General features: G+C 42.0%; 10 protein-coding genes across 10 annotated transcripts; 5 read left to right on the top strand and 5 right to left on the bottom strand. All coding sequences in view use genetic code 12, as the record gives it.

Annotated features, from left to right (window-relative positions):
• Window positions 1–47: 47 nt before the first annotated feature.
• Window positions 48–1,679, bottom strand: PSN45_003166 (uncharacterized protein; the record flags this gene model as incomplete). Its single annotated transcript, XM_006684793.1, has 1 exon — window positions 48–1,679. One exon carries the CDS (start codon window positions 1,677–1,679, stop codon window positions 48–50), a length of 1,632 nt encoding a protein of 543 aa, XP_006684856.1.
• A 497-nt stretch (window positions 1,680–2,176) lies between these two features.
• On the bottom strand, window positions 2,177–9,352 carry MDM12_2 (Mitochondrial distribution and morphology protein 12; the record flags this gene model as incomplete). The annotated part of the gene is made up of 1 exon (XM_006684531.2): window positions 2,177–9,352. One exon carries the CDS (start codon window positions 9,350–9,352, stop codon window positions 2,177–2,179), a length of 7,176 nt encoding a protein of 2,391 aa, XP_006684594.2.
• Window positions 9,353–9,879: 527 nt separating this feature from the next.
• On the bottom strand, window positions 9,880–10,800 carry ECM31 (cell wall biogenesis and architecture protein; the record flags this gene model as incomplete). The annotated part of the gene is made up of 1 exon (XM_006684532.1): window positions 9,880–10,800. One exon carries the CDS (start codon window positions 10,798–10,800, stop codon window positions 9,880–9,882), a length of 921 nt encoding a protein of 306 aa, XP_006684595.1.
• A 250-nt stretch (window positions 10,801–11,050) lies between these two features.
• Window positions 11,051–12,025, top strand: GLO1 (Lactoylglutathione lyase; the record flags this gene model as incomplete). The annotated part of the gene is made up of 1 exon (XM_006684795.1): window positions 11,051–12,025. One exon carries the CDS (start codon window positions 11,051–11,053, stop codon window positions 12,023–12,025), a length of 975 nt encoding a protein of 324 aa, XP_006684858.1.
• Window positions 12,026–12,235: 210 nt separating this feature from the next.
• GRX1 (Glutaredoxin-1) lies at window positions 12,236–12,691 on the top strand (the record flags this gene model as incomplete). The annotated part of the gene is made up of 2 exons (XM_006684533.2): window positions 12,236–12,391; window positions 12,449–12,691. The coding sequence occupies 2 exons, from the start codon at window positions 12,236–12,238 to the stop codon at window positions 12,689–12,691; spliced, it is 399 nt and encodes a 132-aa protein (XP_006684596.2).
• Window positions 12,692–12,936: 245 nt separating this feature from the next.
• On the top strand, window positions 12,937–15,195 carry GCN20 (ATP-binding cassette, regulator of translational elongation; the record flags this gene model as incomplete). Its single annotated transcript, XM_006684534.2, has 1 exon — window positions 12,937–15,195. The coding sequence occupies one exon, from the start codon at window positions 12,937–12,939 to the stop codon at window positions 15,193–15,195; it is 2,259 nt and encodes a 752-aa protein (XP_006684597.1).
• Window positions 15,196–15,276: 81 nt separating this feature from the next.
• On the top strand, window positions 15,277–16,605 carry PSN45_003160 (N-acyl-phosphatidylethanolamine-hydrolyzing phospholipase D; the record flags this gene model as incomplete). The annotated part of the gene is made up of 1 exon (XM_006684535.2): window positions 15,277–16,605. The coding sequence occupies one exon, from the start codon at window positions 15,277–15,279 to the stop codon at window positions 16,603–16,605; it is 1,329 nt and encodes a 442-aa protein (XP_006684598.1).
• A 51-nt stretch (window positions 16,606–16,656) lies between these two features.
• Window positions 16,657–16,974, bottom strand: MGR2 (subunit of TIM23 translocase complex; the record flags this gene model as incomplete). The annotated part of the gene is made up of 1 exon (XM_006684536.2): window positions 16,657–16,974. One exon carries the CDS (start codon window positions 16,972–16,974, stop codon window positions 16,657–16,659), a length of 318 nt encoding a protein of 105 aa, XP_006684599.1.
• A 160-nt stretch (window positions 16,975–17,134) lies between these two features.
• Window positions 17,135–17,584, top strand: PSN45_003158 (uncharacterized protein; the record flags this gene model as incomplete). The annotated part of the gene is made up of 1 exon (XM_006684538.1): window positions 17,135–17,584. One exon carries the CDS (start codon window positions 17,135–17,137, stop codon window positions 17,582–17,584), a length of 450 nt encoding a protein of 149 aa, XP_006684601.1.
• Window positions 17,585–17,663: 79 nt separating this feature from the next.
• UBP6 (deubiquitinating enzyme) lies at window positions 17,664–19,150 on the bottom strand (the record flags this gene model as incomplete). The annotated part of the gene is made up of 2 exons (XM_006684537.2): window positions 17,664–19,087; window positions 19,138–19,150. 2 exons carry the CDS (start codon window positions 19,148–19,150, stop codon window positions 17,664–17,666), a joined length of 1,437 nt encoding a protein of 478 aa, XP_006684600.1.
• Between the last annotated feature and the right edge of the window lie 16 nt (window positions 19,151–19,166).

Below are 19,166 nucleotides of genomic sequence, written 5' to 3'. Positions count from 1 at the left end.
GTAAACCTAATAATACATAATAATTCCAAGCAAGGAATATCCACTCATCAAATCATTCCATAAGGACCTCTTCCGGTGCCGGCACCTCCTTGGCCTGGTTTGGAACCTCCCATTCCTGGTATGCCCATTCTACTAGCACCCATGTTGGGTTTGTTCATTCCTGGTTTCTTTCTTACTCCACCAATTGCAAAGTCTGGGTTGTTGGCCAACGCATTGTCAGAAGCAGTTGGTTGTGGGCGAGCCATCATAAACCGGTGTTGATTAGGAGGGGGTGGCCCATAGTTCATCATTGGTTGTTGATGAGAGGTAACTGGAGGAATATTCTGGTTCATCATTGGTGAGCCTCCGTATCCAGGGTTCTGTTGTTGAAACTGAGGCTGGAACGGTTGTTGTTGAGGGTACAGAGTCTGATACTGCTGTTGAGGAGGGAGGTATTCAGGACCCCCGTATTGTTGTTGGGGGTTATACCTTGGGTTTATGGCTCTTTGAGACACAGAAGTGAAGTCGGAAGAGGCGTCCGAAAGGTCTGAAGTTTGGCTTCCTCTGTGAACATATTGGTTGGCAGGTTCGACCTGAGGAGGCAAATCGTCGTTCAATTCAGTAAATGGCTCGTGTCCTTCCACCTCCGGATGGTGCTCAAACACGCTCATATCAGCACCGCCATAAGGAGGTTTATTCAATGGACGTCCAGCGGGATAAGGCAAATGAGGCACGCGAGACTCGGGTGTATCGTTGGTGGTAGGAGTAGCGGTGTTTGGTACAAAAGTGGGGGCCATTTGCTGTTTGGAGGAAATTGGCGTATTTGGGCCGTTGACAAAATTCACCTGGGCGTCTTCAAAGTGAGAAGAACCCGCGGTCCTGGAACCAAATGAATTGTTGCTATACTGAGTAAAGTCTTTAGCCATTTGGGGGTTCGAGTTATAGATGCTCGAGTTGGTCATTGTCTTCGATACCTGGTTATTGACTTGATTGCCGGTGGCCTTAAACTCGTAATCCTTGCTGATGGAACTGTCGTTATCAAGATTCGAGTATCCTCTATTGAAAGCGGTCGAATTTGGGGGCATAAACGCACCCACTGGGGGGCCTGCGCCGAACTTGTTATCAAATGTAGCCATTTCGTTGATGGACTCCACGTCCGATTGCACCGGACTGTTCGAAAGTCTCAACTCAAGGAAGAGGAACACAATTGAAATCAAAGTTGCGGCCGCAGACCCAACCAAGATCCACCCTGTCCATGAAACATAGGGATGGAACATGAGCACCACCAAAATTGCAATCAACGCCGTCAAGAGGAAGGTGAGGATGTTGAACACAATCGAGAAGATAAGTATGCCGCTGGAAAAAAAGTGGGACACAAATACCACAATCAAGCACACAAAGTTAAACCCGCACGCAATAGGGGCAATGATCAAGGTGGAGGCCAAATGGTTCCTGGTGTCTCTATCGAGAAGCCAGTCGAGCCTAGGCTGGACAGAGCCCAACAGGTAGGGATAATCAGCAGACGATGCCGTACAGTCGGAGCTTTTGTCCGAACAGTATCCAAACACCCCGTAGGTAAAGGAAGAAGTGGAAGCAAGACTGAAAGAACTGACGATGGGGGTGGAAATGGTGGCCAAAAGGAGGAACACAAATGACACCAAGATCAACACCAGCGAAACGGTATTAAACCCCAAGCCCATGGTAATTGAAACTTTATCAGATGGGATCAGGCTCTCGGGTACACAAAACTTCTAGATGTGAACGGTTAAAAAAGCGACAAGTTTCGAGGGCACGTAGATATTGAGGAGCACGAGCACACAGTCGGGAGTGGGTAGCAGGCTTACTGGAAAACTGGATCAAAAGAAGTTTCTGTAAAATTTGGCCAATTTGTTGGAAAAGGGGTAGTTGAAAAAATAACTTTATTGAATCAACATTAGAAATGTGCGGCTTTACATAAACGCGCCTCAGCCAAACATGGCTGGCTGAACCGATAAGATCTGGCAAGTATTTTGCTTGGTAACAATACGGTTGGGTTTCCAACGACGTATTGAGTATATTTTCTATATACTGTGCTACTTCGCTTGACAACAGCCGAATTGCGGTTGTCTGCGACGGCTATTTACCGGCGGTTCTTTTAACCGTTAGATTTGTGGAACCGTGTCTCGATATTTTTTCAGCCTCTTCCGGTCGGGCACGACTAGTTCTTACCTTCATACCAAATGTCGGGTACTTCCAATATATACCTCTCCATGGCCTCTCGGAACCGGATCCGGTACTGTTTGGGGGTGATGATCGTGGGATCCTTACCTTTGTTTCCCCCGATCAAATTATTTCCTTTGACCCAATTTTCAACCTTTTTGTCCCAGGTGAAGGTCCTCAACCAGTCAATAATACCAATGTACAACTTTTTGGTTTGGTCATCGATACCGATGATTAGCGAGTAGTCCATCACGTCCATGGCAGAGAGGAAAGAGGAATCGTTGAAAAGTGATCCTCTCAATAGCTTCTTCAGGTGTTCTTTGACAAATAATGGTGACTCGTAGATGTACTCAATCATGTTCTCATCTAGTAATACTTCATCCTCCTTACCGGTTTGGGTCACGTGTCTGTTTCTCATAGACCCCTTTAAGTCGAAAATACGGGTGGTCTTGTTATTGTAGAATAAGTTTTCCATGATAAGGAATTCCATTCGGAAAGTCTTCCCGGTGATAATGTTTTTAATTTGGATTTGGTATATCCCGAATATCTTGGCTAAGGCAGTAGTCAAAGTATTGAACATCGACTGTCCAATATACTTGAAGTAGAATGGCGCAATTGGAACAAATGACTCCAACTCCGATTTGCTTAACTCTTTCACAATGTACCTGTTGTCCAATGTCTTCAAAAAGTTGGACTTACTCTTCCCACCACTAGAGTTCCATTTTATACACCGCGATAAACTCTGAAGGAACCGGTCCTCTTTACCACATGCCTTCCTAAGTGCCTCAAACTGCTCGGAGTAGAAGATTTTACAAGATAAAGTGGTAGACCCATCTGCAAACTGATACTTCAAATGAGTAGATTTGTTCTTCGTCAAAATGTTTTCGAGTTCGCTGGGCTTCTTGCTATTGTCAAACCGATTCTTGAACTTCTTTTCGATCTTGGCAAAACTATTGAATTTCTTGTTGTTCACTTCACTGTCTAGCTTTATATCATCATCTGGCTCTTGAGCCAATGATTTGATCTTTTGCTTGTAATCATTGGTTGATAAACAAAAAGCAACAAGTGAACTTGGCTCATCCTCTCTCACAATAATATCAGAGTCTGCAAAAGTGTGCTCTGTTGAGTCAAGAGGATAATCGAGAGGATCCCACAAAGAAGCGGATCTATCAGCCCAAAAGTTTGTCAACGATTTCAAAAGAGAAACTCTTTCGGGCTGGGGGATATCAAGTAGTTTGTCCTTTTCTTTCGATTTGAGATTTTCAATCGCTTTTGCATCCTTCTCTTTTAACTTTTCACCTTGTTTATCTCTGTCTTTCGAATCATTCACATCTGAAGGACGCGCTCTTGTTAAATCAGGAGCAGTACTTTCATCGGGTCTCTTCCCAATGAGAGAATCAGATGTAAGTCTTCTCGGAAGTCTTCGATTGGCCTTTTCTACTTCTAACTCATCAGCGTTAACAACATCTTCGATTTTGTTGTACATCTCAACAATAGGTTTTGATGCAACAATAGGAAGAGCCCTAAATTTGTTCAAATTCTTCCTCAATTCCTGCTCTCTTTGCTTTTTAAATTCCATGGAGATTTGGTCAAAACTCATCTGGTCAAAGAAGTTTGTAAGTTGGGAAACTTTAGTAACCGGCTTGTTTGAATTTACTCCTAACTGTGAGTTGACAGAGCTGATAGAAAGATCAGACGATTTGCGGCCTAATAATTTGGACAGGGCTTTCTTAGGTGGAGAAAAGCCGGACTTTCTTTCGTCTGTCATACTTCCAGTTCCACTAGAAACCCTAGATCCCGTATTCTGGATTCTTTCGTGTTCTAACTTCTGTTCAATTTTATTGACCTTATCAACAACATTGGAACCTGGTCCTTCTAATGCGCGAGGTATAAGCTTACCAATTTCCTTTCGTGGTGATTCATTCAAATTCTGTACCAATTCGGAGTCTTTGTCTTGCTGTTTCACGGTCTTTTCATCACTTTTGCTTGAAAGTCCTTCTTTTTCGCTTCCAACACTATCCACTGACTTCGACATATCGTTCATTTCAACCTCTTTGGCATTATCGATGTTATACTTATCGATCAAGAAGTTTCTTAAATGGAATTGAGTTATTCTGGTGATTTCATTTTCTGAAGGTAAGAACTGAGTTTCAAAGTCATTAAAGTCTGCATCCCAAGCCACTCCCAACTCTTGTAATTCTCGTAAAATTGAGTTCATAGGAAGGTAGTAGGTCGAAGGTGTCAGATTGTATATGTTTAATAAGTCTTCTTCCAAAATGCTCCGTTGCTGGTCCAATCGTTCTTTCATCTGTTCGATTACTTTGGCTCCATCTTCTGCCTTATCAAAAGTGTCAACCTTGACTCTGTTAAGCCTTTTAGAAATGCTATCAAAGAAGTTGGCACTTTTAGTTCTTATTGTGTCGAAAGCTTCAACCTTTAAGTTGATTTCAACGCTAGTATCATACTCAGTTTGTTTCTTCGGGACTACCACTTCGTAGGTATCAATGGGAAAGTACTCAACTTTTATGGCCATGTCATTGAAACCAAAGTACCGGATATGCTCTTTAAAGAAATCATGACGACACTCACCTTGATTGTTCAAGGTTACATTTCTGCCCCAGAAAGCTATCTCGAAGTATTTACCGATAGAAAAATAATAAGTATCGTCTGACATTAAAACAACCGGGGTTTTGTAATTGCACTGCTTGCAAACGCTCCACATAGTTCTCTGGTTAGGAAAGTTCTTGTGTTCAGCAGAAAGTGCCTCATACTTTTCAACCACCATATCAAGCTTACCTGTCCCATGAACATAGTTCCGATAATGGTCTATCATTGGCTCTCCACATTCATCACAATCGGTCAAAGATTCGCTGAACATCTGATCCAACTGCAAACCCAAAAACTTATCGTTATCAGTGTAAAAATCCACAACAATAATATTTGGACCTGAACAAGGGGTGTTGAACTTTTTAGAAACACTTGAATATAACAAATGTATGTTCCTATGAAATATGGGATACAACTGGTATGATGGAAGTTTCAAATAGTTTGCCCAAGTCCTAGCTCTTGACTGAAACTGATTCAACAAAATCTTCAGTTTGACTTCAGCTGCATGTTTCACAAACTTCAACAAATCCTGTGCTTTATTGGGCATATTCTCAAGTCCAATATTAAGTTTCAACTCTTCAATCAAACTCATCTCCACATCATCCAAGGATTCGTTAGACTTCAATAGTTTATTTCTCTCATTGAAATTATGAAAAACAAAGAACGCTTCAACTGCATTAACCAATGGTGTGGGTAAAGAGAACTTGGCAGCTGGAGAAGTGCTAATATGTCTGTTTATAAACATGGCGATGTACCCGAAAACTTCCTTTTCATCTGGTATTATTTCAATTCCCATGTTTTCTATTTCAGCTTCACTCTTAATTTGATTTAACTTGGATGATAACGAACTTACTGACTCATTGGGGAGGTCTTCAAGGTAAACCAATTTGGAATCCTCAAAGTAACTCTTTTCAAACTTAGCATTGATCTGGGTGCTGAGTAAGTTTTCAGTGGCATACTTGATGGAGTTTAAGGTCTCCTCATCTCCACCTCTTAAAGTTATAGTAAACCCAAGTTCAGTATCAGTACCAGTGAAGCAGGCAAATGTCTTCAAAACATTCCCATGGAGATGTTTTTTGATTTCAAATTTTTGACAGGTACCTAATGTACCCTTTTTAAAGAACAAGTCATTAACTGATTGAAAAATATCAGCTCTTGTGTATCTTGAAATTCTCTCAATCACTTGGGGTTTAGTGTTGGAAATCACCGTAATGTTTGCATCTTCTAAAAAGTCCTTAGCAAGCTGACAAACTGTATCACCGACCACAATGATGTCTGGCTCTAAAGAAATCAATCTTGAAACTAAATTCAGGATATACACATCTTGCTGAGACTGGACAATCCTTAAACTGATGAACTGTTCCTTTTGTTTCAAGTACTCAATTGGAAACATAAGCAAAGCGATTTTGGGGTTACTCAACCGTGAAGACATCTTTTTTGAATCGATATTTTTAGTCATGAATAACCCGTTTATCATTTGAGTATCTTCGATTCTCCCTCCTGGAATCTTCTTGATTTTGACATATTGTTTGATATCCAAAGTGTCCGTTAGCTTTAAGCCGTTCACAAAATTGATGGACATAGTCAATGCATTTGACCATCGTTGTGTATCATCTTTGATATCACAATCCTTGAGACATTGATCTAAAATCTTCTTGAAAAGTTCGAGATAAACGCTATCAAGTTGTCTTTCTATCTCATCAAAGAGACCTTCCCTAGAAGCTTTCCCTGAAAGGCCTCTAGTAATCAGGTCAGAATCGTCTGCATCAAAATTATTCAAACTGCCATACGAAATTTGGTGCCTGGTTTGAGGGTCACTAGGAGACTTGTCCAAAGGTGAAAATCCTTCATTGGTGATCAAATCTTTGAAATAGGCACCTGAAGGTCCCGATCCTGGAGTTGGTGAGGTTGGGGTGGAGATGGGAGAAGAACTGTCTCTTAAATCCAGAAATTCCAACTGGGGTAATCTAGTAGGATTTTGAGTAAGTAACAGCAAGTTTCTTGCCGTCTTTGCTCTTCTCCTGGATCTCATTCTCAATAATGATGCATGTGCTCTTTCATGAGATCTGAGGTTTGATTTGGGATTTTCCTCCAAGACGCTCCTTGGAACACTTCCTCCATCTGCTGAAATATCTATGTCGGTCTTGGTATTGTTTGGAATAAACACAGGAAATACAGCTCCTGCTGGAGACGACCTTAAACCGCTGGACATGTTCTTAGGGTATAGCTTCTCATTCACCAACATCGTTGGAAACTCTCCTAAAGTAGGGACAGCATTTGCACTGACATTTGCTAGGGGTCTGGTGATTGGAGCTCTTGGTGAGATAGTAGATGAGTTGGCATTACCATTAAAACCACTATGGTTCAACGAGGTATACAATGACATAACCTGTTCATCTTCATTTTCACTTTCAAACTCATCGTCCTCATCATCAGGATCGTCACCATTAGTATCACCAAATATCATGCTTTTACCCTTTTTAGAAACATCAGTCTTACCACTAATGAATCCATGCAATGAAGATGAGTTGTCAAAACTATTCGACCTTGAAAGGCCTGTGTTCTGTTGGGTCTTCGATCTTCTCAAATGTGGATAGTTCTTTAGCCAACTAGCACCTGAAGGCTCCTGTGACGTCGAACGGCTGAAGCTGCTATTCACATTACTCTTACTGTATTGAACTTCGAGTAAGTCACCTTTGCGAGCAGAGGGAATAGCTAGACTAAGTGGAGACTTAACGGTCGTTTTATCATCATGAAGAGCCGGCTTCAAGAATGACTTGTTCCCTTCAAACGGAAAATCTCTTCTGGAGGTCGAAAGGGATCTCGAACGGGACTTAACAAACGGGTGTTGTGGGAGATTATCATCTTTGAACTTATCCAAAGTCTCGAAGGATACTGCATCATCTTCCACTTCTTGTTCACTTTCAGAAGACGACGAATCTGAGTCACTAAGGTACACAATCACATCACTGTAACATGGTCTACAGACCCGTAATTTATCTTTGTACAGTCTTTTGTCGGGGTTTATGACTCCAGTTTTCCGTTGTTCCTTATGCTCTTGATAGGAAATGAAAAGCGTACAACGAGAACAAAAGATTTGACCACAGAACCGGCAGTGGTGCTTTCTCCGGAAGGCGGTGAAAGGTTTAAAACAGTTCAAACACTCCGATACAAATGCATCATTCATCCAATACTTCTTGGGAATACCCCCAGACTTTAAAGGATTCTGTGAAGGGCGAGTTTTCCTTTTCTTTTTGGTGACTTTTTCAACAAAAGACGAGGCAGACGATATGTTCCCATGAAAGTTTTGGTTGATTATAGACCGGGCATTGTCTATCAAAGATGCTGATAAGTTTGAGGATTTCTTCTTCATATTGTATTGTTTCAACGTATTGAATGAGTTCATAGTAGGAGAAGCGTCCGTACCTGCCGTTGGACTACGGACCTGCCGAGCTTTCACTGGAGAAGACTTCACCAGAGTTTCTCTGTACATGGCTAATTCTGGCGGAGGAACCGCCCCAGCTTGGTTGAGCAGAGAATTTTCTGGAATACCTCCCAAGAAACTGGTGTCGTTAACGGTTTCAGTATCAGAAGCCGAGTCGTCTGATAATTCGATATCATTGGGTAGATTGGTAAATATCGATGATATTCTGTTGGGCAAGTTCTTTAGACTTCTCTTCTTTGTGACTCTATTAGAAGCTGTTACACTGGTATCTTTCAAGCTCGGGGTGTTGGTCTTGGAAGTAGAATCGGGTTCCGTGTTTGCTAATGCATTCACATTTATCACTGAGCTAGTTACACTTTCGGTGGTGGCCTCCAAAACAGGCACAGATTGCTTGGAAAACCTCAAAGTCTTGCTGTCAGAGGTGACTTTTGATGTTTGATCTTGTGGTTTCTGAAGGCCTGGATTCTTAACCTCGTCGTTAGCATCTTGTCTATCATCATTATCGATATTGGTAGAGTCACTTCCGTAAACACTGACATTACTGTTGTTCATCGTGTTAATAATGCTAAGCGGGGCCAGAATCTTATTGTAGGGATCATTAGGCGGAGATCCAGCCATTCTATTATCGAGTGGTACAGTGATGATATCTGGGGTAGAGCTTCGAAGTATACCATCTGATTCATGTTCCTGGAGATCTATAGCATCCTGAAGATACTTAATCTTGTCCTGGGCTTTCTTGCGTGTGGCTGAATTGTCTGACTTATTGAGGGAAGTCAACGTATGAGCAGTTAATGTGTGTCCTCTTATAGGAGTTGAGTTATCAACTATTCCATCAATTCGATCATCTGTATCGGAAAAATGCTCTGATTTTGGGCTCGAGTATGCTTTGACAATGTGCGAGGCGTTGTTGGTGACTCTTTTCAATGTCTTTGTGAATAATCCCGTTAAAGTTTGGTTTCCCTCGTCTTCAGGATCTGGCAAGTTGGGGAATGAGATGAAATCTTCATTGCTGGGACGAAGCTCAGGAGTTAGATCACTGGCCACCGAGAGGTTAACTTTGATATGCGTGCTCGGTTTACCAGGCCGCGTGGGCGTCCGGAGCCGTGCGGTGGTGTCTGACATGGTTTATAAGTAGTTGACTTGCCGTGTGTAATATTATTATTTACCATAACGCGCGAACCTACAAAATAGATAATGGTAATGGTGGTTAATCGCAAAACACAAAAGGACTGAGTGTATTCTAATGGTGCTTCATCGGCCCTAATTCGGCAACGAATAATACACCTTAGGATCGGACTTTCTGCATCCTTGCTGTTACTTATCAGATACTAGATTAAAAAAGACAATCAAATTCTTAGAGATAAAGCCTAAAATGGGAGGATCTGGAAGCTTTTCAAGGTGAACGATCACCAGAATTAGGGAACGGGTAGAATCACTTACGATTTATCATATCTCCATGCTCAATGATATGAAGAGGTCTTATTGCCACCAGCCGAGTTTGCGAACACAAGTGCGGAGCTGCACTTCGGTTTTGTACAATCCAACAGCCACAAAGACGATTTCATCAGAGGCTCCAGTATTAGAGTACTCATTTCTATTCAGCTTGGACCAATAAGGTACAATCAAAAATATATCATATATTCATAGCTCTAGGATTTGATGTACTGCTTCACCTGTGCCAAAACCTCCTTCTTCATCTTATACCCATGCACTTCAGGGTCCGGATATGACTGAGAAATAAGATCCGCTTTGTACTGCTGCAAACCTTCGACTGCAGTCTCATATAAATTTGCATACTCCTTGACAAACTTGGACTTTGGCGCATTACTGGGCCCGTTCATACCTAGCATATCGGCCATGACGAGCACATGACCCGAGCACCCAGGGCCAGCTCCAATGCCAATGGTTGGAATATTCAAGTTTTCGGTAATGAGCAGGGCAAGTTTATTGGGGATACATTCTAATACCACCGCAAACGCCCCTGCCTTCTGGAGGGCTAAACAGTCCTTGTATATGTTCATGGCACTTTCGGTGGTGGCACCTTGCAACTTGAAACCCGAAAGAGTATTGTGTCTTTGTGGAGTTAGTCCCACATGACCAATAACTGGGATTCCTGCTGCCACAATCTTCGACACCACCGGAGCCACTTCGAGGCCACCCTCTAGTTTGATTCCCTGCACTCTTCCTGATTTGACCATTTTTATCGATGTCTCAAGTGCTTGGTCAGCCGATATTTCATAAGAGCCAAACGGAAGGTCTGCAATTAGCAAGGACTTGGAGTTACCTCGAGACACCGAGCGGACATGGTAGAGAAATTCGTCAAAGCTGACCTCATTAGTATCGTCATACCCCAATGCCACCATTGCCAATGAGTCACCAATAAGGTTTATGTCAATTTGTGCCTGCTCAGCGAATTTTGCAGTAATGAAGTCATGACTAGTAACCATGGAAATCGGGACCTTTTGATGGTACATCAGGTATATATCGGCAATGGTGTTTCTGGTGGTGGCATGTTTGAACGACAGATACACCCGGTTCGTGCTAGAAAGGGATCTTATGGATCTGAACATGATTGATTTAAAATTTTTCAGCCGAGGAAGAAGGTGTAGTAACACTTTTTGAAAGGTGGGGAACTAGAAAGTGCGGTTATATGAATATTAAATGAAGTGGTAAATGAGGTGTAATACTCAATACAAATGAGGTTTTGGGCTCGCTATGGTTATTGCTTCAGATATTGCAGGTAAGTCGTGCAGTTGGGCAGTTGGCAATCTCCAACAAAAGCGGTGCGAAATTCTGAAAGTTAACAGTATCATAATCATCATGACCACAATTGACAATTCATTCATCATTAACCACTCGTGTCTCCGTGTCAAAGACCCCAAGGTGTCTATCCCCTTCTATGAAAACAACTTCGGCATGAAGTGCATCAGACGCCTTCACTTTGACGGGTTCTCCTTATACTTGTTAGGGTTTGAGACAGAGGCCAACAAAGACAAATCCTGGGGTGCCCGGGAAGGGGTTTTGGAATTGTGCCACAATCACGGCTCAGAAGACGACGATTCCTTCAAGGTTAACAACGGTAACGGCACTGAAAACAGAGGGTTTGGTCATATTTGTGTTTCTGTTGATAACATCCAGGTTTGCGAAGCCAACCTTTTGGCCAATGGTGCCAAATTCCAGAAAAAATTGAGCGACGGCAGACAGAAGGACATTGCGTTTGTATTGGATCCTGATGGATACTGGGTCGAGTTGGTTGAGCATCAGCGCAACAAGACCGAAGCCAAGACCGATCTTTCCACCTACAAATTCAACCATACGATGATCAGAGTGAAAGATGCCAAAAAGTCGTTGGACTTCTACAAAAACAAGTTTGGTATGAAGTTACTCTCGACTTTCGACTTCCCAGATGCTCGCTTTACGTTGTTCTTCTTGGGATACGACCATGCCAACAATCATGAAGAAAACTCCATCGACAAAAAGGTCCGGCATTTCCAGGAATCGTTGCTCGAGTTGACCTACAACTATGGCACTGAAGAAGATACTGATTTCCACTACCACAACGGAAATTCCACCGACAACGGTGCCATCCAGGGCTATGGTCATATTGGTGTCAGTTGTAAAGATCCAGCTACTTTTTGTAAGCAACTTGAAGACAAGTATGGAGATGAATTAGACTGGTCGGTCCAGTGGGGGAAGGGTCTGTTGACTCCCAACTTGGCGTTTATCAGGGACCCTGATGGGTACAGTGTTGAGATCATCCCACTTGATATTTTCAGTGACGACTCCAAATTGTAAGTATTTATACGTTTATAGTGGTTCAGGACCGAGTTTATATATTGTGAATCCTGTGCCCATATGGCCTAAAGTACGTGTTTTATAATTCGGCTTACCAATAACTACTTTCTCACCAGCACTTTCTGGAACGTCGGTTGGATCTATTTGCAACCACGCTGACAAATGTGGCGATTCGCATTTTCACTGTTGCTCGCTGACATCCACATAAATATGCAACTCATATCGCTCGTCCTTTTAGTTGGTTTTTCCTATTATATGTTCAGTTTGTTGAAACGCCAATTTGCTACAAAAAAAATGGTCTCTCCTCAAGTCAATCAAAAAATCCAAGCTTTGATCAAAGATCACCCAATCTTTGTCGCTTCCAAAGTATGTATCAATCTGGTCGCTATTCCCCCAACTCCTTACTAATCTTCTACTTTTTAGACTTACTGCCCTTACTGCTCGGCTACCAAGAAAACTCTTAGTTCCATCACCGGTGATGCCTATGTTCTTGAATTAGACACCATTGATGATGGTGCTGAAATCCAAGACGCTTTGCAAGAACTCACTGGCCAAAGATCTGTTCCCAACATCTTTATTGCTGGTGAACACATCGGTGGAAACTCAGACTTACAGGCCTTGCACTCTAAGGACCAATTGGTTCCTAAAATTAAGGCTGCGTTGTAAGTGATGTCACTTTTGTTCTAGAGTATTGCTGAGACACCAATATATGGTTTTTTGAAATATATTCGAATATGCTCCCTATCGAGTAGTGTTCTCGGAGATATATGGACAGGTGGTGTGAGATATTCTGAGTATCATCAGATGTGCATTTAACCTCCGCTATTGTCTCCGATTGTAAATATCCTCTCTCTATCCTCTATCCTTTATCGCACTGAGCGCAGCGTTGAAAAATTTTAAACCACACACTCATGTCTAATATAGGCTTACAAGTAAGAAAGGCAGTTCCGTCTATTGACCCCGTGGTAGCAGACTACGCGGTAGGTTACATCCAGCATGTATCGCATGCTACCGAAGATATAGTTTTGAGTCAGCAGTTGGACATCAGCGGTGAGCTTCAGTACGTGAAAGACCTCTTGATCGATGCGGGTGGTTCCACAAAAAATGTCAGTGATTTGACGGCAAAGGTCATTGAAGATTTGACTAAGAAGCTCAAGGACAACTTGGCCAAGCTCGAGATCACAGGTGATACCTCCAAACGGTTGTTGGACATCAATTTGCTCAAACAGAATAACAGTAAGAGAGACATCAACTCGTCACTCGCATTGCTCAATGCCACCAGTGACATCGAGCATGCAGGAAGACTGGTGGAGAGTAGAGTTGATATGAAGAAGTTGGAGAAGCAGGAGAGAAAGATTGCAAAGAAGGTCGCAAAGCGAAACAACCAATTTGTCAAATATGAAGCTTCTAAGTTATTGAATGAGAAGAAAGATGAAGACTACGACTCGTTTTTCCTCGAAATCAACCCTTTGGAATTCGGCTCCAGTGCCGGTAAGTCCAAGGACATCAAGCTTGAAAACTTTGATTTATATGTGGGAGATGCTAAGAGAATTTTGAGTGATGCCACTCTCACGTTGAGTTATGGAAGGCGATATGGGTTGGTGGGGCAGAATGGTATTGGTAAGTCTACACTTTTGAAAGCCTTGTCAAGAAGAGAGTTGAACATCCCCAAACACATCACCATCTTGCACGTTGAACAAGAAATCCGTGGTGATGATACGCCTGCTATTCAGAGTGTATTGGATGCTGATGTGTGGAGAAAGACCTTATTGCAAGAAGAGGCCAAGATCAACGAAAGAATCGCCGAAATCGAGAAGCTTAAAAGTGAATTTGACGAAGAGAGTCAGGAAGTTAAGAAGTTGGATAACGAGAGAGATGACTTGGAAACCCATTTGTTGGGAATTACTGAAAAATTGGAGGATATGGAAAGTGACAAAGCCGAAAGTAAGGCTGCTGCCATCTTGCACGGGTTGGGATTCACTATTAAGACCCAAAACTTACCTACCAAGCAGTTTTCTGGTGGTTGGAGAATGAGATTATCGTTGGCCAGAGCTCTTTTCTGTCAACCAGATTTGTTATTATTAGATGAACCTTCCAATATGTTGGATGTTCCATCCATTACGTATTTGGCCAACTACTTACAAACCTACCAGTCCACTGTGTTGGTTGTGTCGCATGATAGATCATTTTTGAACGAAGTTGCAACCGATATAATACACCAGCACTCTGAAAGATTGGACTACTACAGAGGAGCCAATTTTGACTCTTTCTATGCCACAAGAGAAGAGAGAATCAAGACTCAAAGAAGAGAATACGAAGCCCAGATGGCACATCGTGAACATTTACAGAGCTTTATTGACCGGTTCAGATATAATGCTGCCAGAGCTGCTGAAGCACAATCTCGTATCAAGAAGTTGGAAAAGTTGCCTGTATTGGAGCCTCCTGAAGACGAAAAAGCCATCACTTTCAAGTTTTCAGAACCCGATTCCATTTCTCCCCCCATTTTACAGTTGTCGGGTGTGACTTTTGGATACAACCCAGATGATATACTCCTTGAAAATGTCGATTTGGACGTTCAATTGGACTCCAGAATTGCCGTGGTTGGTGGTAACGGTACCGGTAAAACCACTCTTTTGAAGTTAATTTTGGGTCAGCTCGAGGCCATTAAAGGTTTTGTGAATAAGAATGGAAGATTAAGAATTGGGTACTTTGCCCAACATCATGTGGACTCCATAGACTTGACATTAAGTGCAGTGAGTTGGATGTCCAAGACGTTTCCTGGAAGATCTGATGAAGAGTACAGAAGACATCTTGGTTCGTTTGGTATCACCGGGTCTTTGGGTTTGCAGCAAATGGAATTGTTGTCTGGAGGTCAAAAATCGCGGGTGGCATTTGCAGCCTTATGTTTGAACCAGCCTCATATTTTGATTCTTGATGAACCTTCGAATCACTTGGATACCCAAGGTTTGGATGCGTTGGCCGATGCCTTGATTGCCTTCAAAGGTGGTGTGTTGATGGTTTCCCATGATGTATCTATCATTGACAGAGTGTGCAGTGAGATTTGGGTAACCGAAAATCAAAGCGTCACTAAATTCAGAGGATCCATCAACGACTACAAGAAGGCCATATTGAAGCAGGCCGATAAATCCGGGGTTGTAAGACAGCATTAGTATAATTTATAAGCATATATTTCCCCAAACCGCATCGCGCAATTGTATCCCTCTTTTTCGGTCGCAGCTCCACCAATTGATATGTGGAGACTGGTATTCCAACACAAAGGCGCCCGGATATCGGCAGGCTTGTTAGGCTTCTACGCGGGGTCTGAGGTGTACCTCTATTTCCAAACCCAGCTGCTCATCAAGGCTCGTCAGCATGTTTCCGCCGCAATGGCTAATCCAGATGACATAGACATCACCAAGTTCAAATCCGCCACGGTTGCAGGGATGTTTGTAAACCCATTCGAAGAATACCGACCACAAACAGGGTTTGAGTTCATGTGTGTGCGGGTGCTTGAACTAGTCGAAAGCTTTTATGGTAACCGAATCGAATTGCACGAACACCTTCCCAACCATCAAACCACAGAAGACTATCTTAAAGTCCACAAACCCGACTTGGAAATCTTCAGGAAAAACTCCCAAATCATCCATCAGTGTGCTACCACAAATAATTATTCTCAATTGTACAAGAAAACTAGACGATGGTTCTCGTCAGCCCGATTACCTCCACTCAGTAACCAGCTTCTATTTACATGGCTAGGACAATCATGTTCCTTGATCCAGATCTCAGGAATTAATATTCTCACAGATCCCATTCTCAGTGACTACCTCATCATGCCTCATGTTGGCCCCAAGAGGTTGAACAAGTCGCCTATGACGTTTGAAGATATTCAATTCGCTACCAACAATAAACTCGACTTCATTATGGTATCTCACGACCACCCAGACCATTTGGAAAATGATTTGATAGCAAAGTTTGGGAATTCATCCACTTGGATCGTGCCAGTCGGACTCCGCAAAAGCCTTGCCAGAAAGGGGGTTTTCAATGTGATTGAAATGGACTGGTGGGACCTGGTATCGCTAAATGAGTACATGGACGGTAACTTGAAAGATATATATGAGGTGGTGTGTGTACCTTCCATGCACTGGAGTGGTCGTTACATTGTCGATGCCAACTTTTCCCTTTGGTGCTCGTACATCTTGAGAAAAAATGGCAAGTCTATCTTATACCATGCTGGAGATACTGGATATCTGAAGCAGTTGTTCGATATAATCGGCAAGAAGTATGGACCGATAAGCTTTTCCCTCCTTCCCATAGGCCAGTACTGTCCTTCGTGGCACCAGAAACCACGGCACATCTCTCCCGAAGAGTGTATTCAAATTTGTCAGCAAACACACTCAAAGTACATGATGGGAGTCCATTGGGGCACTTTTAAATTAAGTAGCGAGCCCATATTAGAGCCCAAGAACCTACTCACCAAGTTAAGTTCCCAGTTACACAAGCTTGAATACTATCGGACTCCCGAGTTTGGCTTGACTTATTTGTTTGACATCGAACACGACGTTGAGTATAAATTACACTAGAAATAAAACTTCTATATACATTGGGGATATTAATTTGACGACTGGATGATCTCAGTTGTTGCTGATGGAAGCAATCTTTTGTCTTTGACTCAACATCATGGCTTTCTGGTAAGCTTGGAAATCGGAGTCTGATCTGATCACAGAACCAATTGACATGAATAATCCAAAGGTTCCCACACTCCCCATGATATATTGTCCCAAAGTTCTCATTACTCCATTTGGACCTGGTCCGTTCTGCAAAATGGAGAATCCACCAAATAATACACCTACACATACTCCGACGGTGGATCCCATCATCGCACCCATCTTGAACTTATCGAAGTTGGAAGGTTGGTGTTGCACGTATCTTTGTTGTTGGATTGGTGGCATTTTCAAGTAGATATCGATGTGTAGAAACCTATTCAAATTTTTTTTTCATGAGACTTGGAGATTGGAGGCGCGGCCACGACCTTTTTGCGCGACTCACCTTGACCAACCTCTAACTCACCAATAAAAGCACGAAATCAAACCCAACTTGAGCATTTTGACAATGGGTTCTACCACTTCCAAACCCGAGAAAAAAGTGTTCACTCCTCAGGCACCTGTTGATTTCAGTGCTTCCTTCTTGTCACAATTGGAAAACAGCTCCGAATCCGACTATTCGAGAGCTCAGTACACCGAGAAGTACATACAAGACAGAGTTGCACAAGAGGTGAAAAAATTAGAAGCTGAAGCCATTAAGCATTTCCAACAAACCACTCAGGGCGCCATATTACCTGAGGATGGTACACCTGTAGTTTCTGTGCCTTCGAGTAACGAAAAAATCCAGCATTTGAAACAATTGATCCAAAAAAATATAGCTTTAACTACGGTTGAAGTAACTGAAGATATCAAGGCCTCCAGAAAATCTGTCATTGAATGTTTGAAACATAACGAAGGTAAGCTGTTGAACTGTTGGGATGAGGTGACCAAGTTCAACCAGTTGGTGAAGGATTTATAAATTTAAGCCGCTAAATAGTACTAATAAAGATTGTTAAACTTAGATTTTGATAGTCATTTTAAATACATTGAAAAATAACTTAAAGACCACTAGCCTTATAAATCAACAACAAAGCACTGTCGCTTTCGCCTCCACCAGATAATTGCTCGATTTTATCTCTGGAAACTCTGGAGATTTTTTCATCGTTGAATTTCCACCAGTGTTCATCTTCAAGGTCTCCTTCATCTTTGGCAAAAGACTGGTAGTGTCCACTATCAGCAGAAGAACCGGCATGGGTAATGATAGAGCTTAACTTGTAGACCGAGGATGGGTTTTCCGTCAAAGAGTCCAATTGCTCGTCAATGTTGTGCTCTTTCAATAAAGAGTTAAAATCATCTTCGAACTTGGACTTTATGGACTCCAACTTCAATTGGTCTTCTTCTTGTTGTTGTAAAGGACTCAACGAATCGTCTTTCTTAGCCTTCTTGAAGTCTCTAACCATCTCAAAGTTATCCTTTTCGATCTTTCTTAAATCATCTCTGAATTTAGCCTTAGTGGGTTTTATAGACTCGTCTAACATTTCACTAATATCCAATTCAAATGGAAACTGGACTTTTCTCAAGATCTTCGATTTCTTTTGGGTGTCTCTTCTCCAATAAAATCTGACGAAATGAACAATTAAATATTTGGGGGTCTTGGTGATTGTTTTGGTAATTTCATATTCAGCGTCAGACCCTAAAGTGTCGTTATGCTTAATTAAAGTCTCCTTTAAACCATTCAACAACCCGTCTCTCAAAAAATTGGTTTTGATGTCGATATGACACATCAACTTCAAGGCATCCTCTTGACCAGTCACGACTGGTTCTTCAGGTAACGCCAAACACTTCGATTCGGTCTTTAAATTTATTGTCAACTTACCTTTCATATGAATGCTTTCCAATAAAACATTCAAGATCTGAGAAAAACTTTCTTCTGCATCTTGTTGCTTATAGAACCCATGGTTATCCTGTTCACTAAACTGAGGAAAGTTCTCTCTGAAACTGGCAAGAAACAAAGTAGGATTAATTCTCTCTTGCTTTTTAGACATCATATCAAATAATCGCTTTAATGAATTAACAAACGAATTGGTGCTGTTGGCGGTCTTTAAACCTTCCCTGATATCGTCGATTCGATAAAGACTCTGCAAAGAAGAGTTGAAGTAACAAGTGTTTCCCAAATTAACCAATCCTGAAGGTTCATCGCTGACTTTTACCAACTGATTCTGATTCAAATCTTCCAAAAACACCTGTTTAGGGATCTCTACCTTGTTGATATTGTTGTTAGGGGTTCCCAAGACCATCACTGGCTGAGAGAGATTCAAGTCCTTCACGACGGAATCGTCATTAAGTTTTCCTCCTTTAATCAAGATCTTTTGTTTGTCAGTGGGAATGTTTGTTTGGTGCTGGATCTTGAGTTTGAAATCAGCACCAGTATCAGTGTCTTCCAACGTAACGTCTTGGACCTTCCCAGCATTCTTTATTTTGACTACAACTGTTAGTACGGTGTCAATGTTATACATCACAATCTATACATACTTGTAAACACCATTAAAATCAATATATCC

Source organism: Yamadazyma tenuis, chromosome 4 (assembly GCF_029203305.1).
Source record: "Yamadazyma tenuis chromosome 4, complete sequence".
NCBI lineage: Eukaryota > Fungi > Ascomycota > Pichiomycetes > Serinales > Debaryomycetaceae > Yamadazyma > Yamadazyma tenuis.
This window is presented reverse-complemented; position numbering and strand designations above follow the sequence as displayed.